At 44.1% G+C, this 6,000-nt stretch overlaps 1 protein-coding gene across 6 annotated transcripts in view; it reads left to right on the forward strand.

Annotated features, from left to right (window-relative positions):
• The window catches only part of clcn2c (chloride channel 2c), a 118,647-nt gene extending 112,647 nt beyond the window's left edge, over positions 1 to 6,000 (forward strand). For all 6 annotated transcript variants that reach the window (XM_020095153.2, XM_020095154.2, XM_069534101.1 and 3 more), the window contains 2 exons: positions 721 to 807; positions 2,858 to 6,000. In XM_020095153.2, the coding sequence (XP_019950712.1) occupies positions 721 to 807; positions 2,858 to 3,052 (282 nt within the window). In that variant the 3' untranslated portion in view covers positions 3,053 to 6,000. The remainder of the gene's footprint in view (positions 1 to 720; positions 808 to 2,857) is intronic.

A 6,000-nucleotide genomic window follows, 5' to 3' on the forward strand; every position in this document is an offset into this window, starting at 1 on the left:
CAGTCTGCAGCTGGAGGCCGTTCATCAGGTCTAATCTTTAAAAGATCCCTTCTAGATGTGTTTAACAGTCACACTGCTTCGAATAATATTTTTTGTCTCCAAGGATTTTTTTTCATACAAATCAGGGTTTAAATGGCATCTATTCATTTTCCCTGAAATAAAAAATACAAAATCTATCTATATGCTAAAAGCCATCGAGACGGTTTAATGGGTAAGAGTCCTCAGAGGGTTGGAAACTCTGACGTGTCCACACAGCGGTGTGTTGTGTCCAAGGTATACACATCAAGACCGCCAGTATCAGACATTCAATCAAGTTTCCAAATCTATCATGCAACAACTCAAGTCTCGTAAGACTTTGAGAGCGAGACATGTTTAGAAGATGTCGTCTACGGCACTTGAGGTTGGTCAGGTATGAGCTGTTCTCTAATCGTCTGTTAAACCTGTAGTCATTTCCTGCACAAGACGTTTCCTTTTGGCCATAACGTTAGTGACGGCTTTTCTGTCTGCAGCCTGAACACTCCCAAAGTGATCGTCTGCCATTAAGCTGAATGTGTGACTAGTTTAATGAATCCATTGTGAATGAAGTTGTCATTGTTGGATAATTGAATCACTGGAGCATTTCCCTAACAGAGCCTCATTTTCCTGTCAGAGAAGGAACACAGCACTTTATTGTCTATTCTGCTTTTACTGTTTCCAACCACCTGTGCTGTTCTCCCACAGACCCACACCATCTTTTCGCTGCTGGGCCTCGACCACGCCTACGTCACCAGCATTGGACGCCTCATCGGGGTGGTTTCCCTCAAAGAAGTAAGGAGTCCTCCTGATGAATTATTCCGTATCATCACCTTTATGTCATCTCCTCGTTTGTTGTTTAATGGTTTCATAACTCATGAATCTGAATTAATATTTTTCTGTCGTTTCGTTCAGGCCTTATCTAAAAAGTCGTGACTGTCATCATTTATACCGGCAGCACATTCACTGCTTTTTGTCGAAGCCACAGTCGGAACCATCAGCAGCTCTGTCACCGCTCTGTACACACACACAAAGACATTTCAATCAACACTGATTCCTCGTCCCTCTCGCCTGTTGTGTTGTGTGACAGACAAAAGGCTGCTTAATATTGCTGTCTCCCTCTCTGTTGTCTCTCTGTCTGTTCTCCGCGCCCCCCCCCTCGCTCTCCTTCCAGCTGCACAGCCTCACAAACAACTGAAAACCCCTCACTCTTTGTGAATTGGCCAGGAAGTGGCGAGAGGATTGTTGCTAAGTGCAGCGCTGCCTGCTTGTCCCTGACATTTAGTCTTTTTTTTTGTTCTGCGTTCTACCAGCAGACAAAAAAACCTAGCAGAGGCAGATAAAGTGCAGCCTCTCAGTCTGTCACACACACAAACACGCTGTTATTTCATGGCCTCTCTTGTCCAGAGAGAAGAGAGGAATCAAAGGGATGTTCTTGTGCATGATTAGAGTGTATTATTTCCACAGCATTCAGACATGATTCTTTATAAAAGATCTGTTGCACCAAAACTCTTCACCCTCTCCAAATGACAAACTTATCACACCAGCCAAACAGAAGCAACAGGAGATGGAATGACAGAGACCATTTAGACGCTGCAGTAAACTTTACAACATTATTTCAAATTCTTCAGGAGAATAAATTTTGTTTTTTTTTTACACGTTCAAATGTAAGGAGGATTATTTTCGAGGCCATAAACACACAATCTATTCAATACATTATAATGCTGCATCAATATTATTATTATTATTATTATTATAGAGTTAGAGTTTGCAAAACAGAAAAATAGTTGGAAAACATAGGTGAGCCACTTAACTTAAGTTTCTCTCTCTTGACCTCTCTGAACCTTGATTGACTGAATAAATGAACATAAAAAAGCCTAGTGGAAAAAAAATGCATTCAAATTGTTACTGATTTTTTATTTCTTTATATCCTCTTTATCTTCTCATGATTACGTCTGCGTGTTCACAGACCAGAGTCTGGACCAGATGTTAATCATTTATGCAGTTCATCATTGGGAGTTCTCTATGTGGTGCCCACGTTAGAGATATTTGTGTCATGCAGACTGAAACACAAGCAGGAATCAAAGTCCCTCCGATCACTTTACCAAAGTGAAGCTGCCGTGGCCTCAACCACTTTTTAATCTCCTCTAATAAAGTGGGAGTTTGAACATTTCAAAAGGGCAGACTGGGGTTTGTGCCGAGGCAGAGGCCGGTCTGACCCAGTGTGTGGTCGATTTGATCCCCTTATATTGCTGCTGCTGTTTGTGGGCGGCGAAACAGAGCTGCAGAGATAAATGAATGTGCAGTCATTTCCGCCTCTCCTTTCTCTTCTGCTCTTATTCTGAAAAGTGTTCCAGCAGACAGCAGCAAGTCACTGTCATTATGACCTCACTTTCCATTGCACCCCACCCATGACCACCCCCCCATTTCATATGGGAAACGAGATTCCAGTTTGATTTAGAAAAAGACCCATGTGCCTGTGAATCAGACTGTAAACTCCTGACATTATCTTCCACTGTCGAGCCGGGCTGGGGCAGTGTCAGGGTTAGCCGTTCCATTTCCACTGCAGCACGGGATAATAAGGCTCCGTGGGTAGACCCCTGCAGATGACTGGTGCATTTTATGTATGAAACTGATTCAGACAAAAGAAAAAAAATATATATATATCTGTGGTGATGCTGGTTGCATTTCCCTTTTTGAATCTGTACAAGAGCCCTAATGGAGCTGGGCCAAGTGAAGACCTGTCGCTGTTCACCTGTTTATTCAAATGTTTCATAATGCTATAACCACAAGACATTTCAGGGTTTTGGGTTCTTCTTTAACTGGCTTGTTTTTCTTCGTCCAGCTCCGCAAGGCCATCGAGGGCTCTGTGACGGTGAAGGGTGTGAAGGTTCGTCCTCCTCTGGCCAGTTTCCGGGACAGTGGCACCAGCAGCAGCGAGAACGAGGCCACCGAGCTCCACAAGCTGTGGGACCGCCACAAGAGCATGTCGCTGCCCCGTGAACACACCCCCTCTGAGTCTGACGAGAAATCACAGTGAGGGAAATGGAGGAGGAGGAGGAAGAAGAAGAGTAGGTGGAGGAAGAGCAGGAGGAGTGAGGCATTAAGGTCTTTTAATCCCCCAAAGCCACAAACATGCAAAAAAAATCCTCAGGGCTTAGGATCAATATTTAATTCTGGAAAGAGTTCGACTTCTGCACCAGCCTCCTCAACTCCTCGTCTCCTCCTCCCTCTCCCCACCTTCATGAACCACCCACTTTCTTCTAGAGCCTTGCACTGACCAAGCCAGACGCTCCACAGGAGGGTGGAACACAACTCAGCCTCAGCCCTGAATCCATTCTCCTCTTGGGAACCTACAGCAGAGAGAATGTGGATTAGGAAGGCGTGGTGGGGGGGGGGGTGTGTGTGTGTTGGTCGAATCCAACAAGGGACTGGGTTTGGGCTGAAAGCTATAAAAAAAAAAAAAAAAGGGATTATTGTTTATTAGCTTGTGTATCTTAAGAGTTCAGATCAAATGTTGGATCTGAAAGAGCGATCCTCAGAATGAGTCTTCCACTTGAGCCGAGAAATTCAGCAAAGATGACGAGGAAGAAAAATGTGTGTGTGTGTGTGTGTGTGTGTACTGTAAGTGCGAGTGTGTGACTTGTAAATGATGTAAGCGTTCACGACGAAGGTAGCAAACAACTATTTCTGATATGAATTTGTTTTTGCCTTTAGGACACATTTCAATCGGCTTGAATAATTTAATTTTGACTGATCAGGGGATCTGGCTTTGATGTCTTTGTAAATCACACTGAAGTTTGACCCACTGTAAAGCATTGGACCGGTGTCCAATGGGACAGATGCCATAGTTCTCTGTATTTTCCATTTTTATCTATTTTCCCTGAACTTCTCATGTCTTCAGTAAGAGTGTGAACGGTCCGACTGTTCATTCTATGCAAGCAGATATGCCTGTTGGCAGCGGCCGAGGGACCTGCGACCTTTTTCATAATGCACACGCTGCTCTGATGCTGCAGCTACAGCCTTGTTTCACAAAAGACGCATAGAAGCGCACACAAACGTTACTGTGGCGATGCTCTCGGAGAGGGGAGGTTTTCTGCTTATCTATATATAGCTCTTAATAACCGTTCCAGAGAAGGTTGGGGGAGGACGGAGAGGGCAGGAAGCGAGGGAGGGAGGGAGGGAAGGGAGCAAATGGATGGCTTAAAGAATGAAGACATCATTGCCTAACCAGCCACTCTGGGTCCACTCATCAATCTGTCTTTGATCGCCGCGTTAGCGCCCCCGACGATAGACGCCCCCTTCCCCACCAGCAGCAATATGATGTAACGGTCTAGGGCAGAGGTAGACGCCAGGGAAGCGGAGTCAGCTTGATTAATACTGACCGGTAGTCACAGTGAACTGAGGCATGATCCAGTTACATTAACCGATGCAAGAACACTAAAGAAAAACTATAACTGACCAATAACTCCCCGAAATGAAGTTTAACCATTTGGAACGCGCCCAGTTAACCATTTCTACAGAAAGGTAGCACGCTCCAGCTACTAGCCCGGTGTGGATGACGGTTTATACCAGGAACACCAGCTATTAATGTCCAGACGGCAGCATGGTTTCTGATTCAGCAAGTATACGGACATGACAGATGGCGTATAAGTACCGTGTATTTAAAAATTCATGTCCGCTGTAATGCTTGATGCTCGTCAGCGCGCTCATCGACAGAAACACATTGATTTGTTTTCCCTGCCCTCCATCCACTTCCATTTTTTTTTTTTTTTTACTGATCTCAGCTACTGACCCCACATACTATATGTTCTTTTAAAACACTCCCATTTTCTTTGTATTTCTTTATTTAGTGTTTCTTTTGTGGACCAGGCAGAGATGCCCTCTGTACGTCCCTCAGATTGAGCTACTGTTCGGCTGCCTTCAAACCTCACTCATGGCCAGCTTCATGGTCGTTTTCAGCACACGAGGCATCGCGTGGATCTTTACCTTTGTCCTGTCGTGCTTCATGCCAGTGAAATTCAAATACACACAGTAGGATAAGCATGGCTTTGCATGAACAGATCATGATGATCAAAATGTACCAAAAACACAAGCTTGACAGACGAGATGTTGTCTTACGTCTGCCGTCTTGTGTCTTATGTATCTTTACACTGTTTTTATTTTATACCTACAGCATCTGATTATTTCCCTTTGATCGGCATCTTCCCCTTCATCCAATCAGCTTTATCTGTTGTCTGAATTAAACTGGGGTTGGGGGGTCTGTGGGTTAGTGAAGTGATACTTACAGATTAATATATTTAACATCATTCCTGTAATATAAAAACATAATTTAATGTCTTAACCAATCGGAAATTGTTGACTCTTCTCTTTTTTGAAAGAGATTCCGGGGCTTGTTATATGATGTTTGTTGTAATCTTTTTCACATTTGATGATTTTTAATGTTTATAATTTTTATGCTGTCCTTTATGTTGTTTTTGTTTTTTTGTTTTTTTTCTTTTGACGTGCTGTCTGAAACATTTCCGCCAAGACACTCAAGTGCAAATAACACTAACAGGGTGAAGGCTCACAATGGCTGTCTGATGTGAAAAGCAAAATTGAAATGTAATTGTGCCACGAGGGCAGGTTGAATGTTGAACGTGTGGTCTTTTAGCAACGTGTTCATTTCACAAGTGCCTGCATCCGCTCCTCTTCTTTAGCAGCAGGAATAAGACATCGGCATGAAGCGTTTTCTAGTCGTGTGCGTGTAGACGAGGCACTTTTCACACACATCCGTACGAATGTGGAAGCAGGGTGGCCGACGTGTCCGCACGGTGTGCAGTCGTCACCATGGCAACCTGTTGTCATTGTCTCACGCACCTCTTGCCCTCCCACCCATCCCTGACGGAGATCCACTCGTCTGATTTGGTTCTGTTCATTTGTTTGTGCTTCTCATCGATTTTTCATTGTTCTGCCTTCCCCTCCCTGCACGGACATTTCAGAGTCGTT

Source organism: Paralichthys olivaceus, chromosome 11 (genome assembly GCF_024713975.1).
Source record: "Paralichthys olivaceus isolate ysfri-2021 chromosome 11, ASM2471397v2, whole genome shotgun sequence".
Taxonomy (NCBI): domain Eukaryota; kingdom Metazoa; phylum Chordata; class Actinopteri; order Pleuronectiformes; family Paralichthyidae; genus Paralichthys; species Paralichthys olivaceus.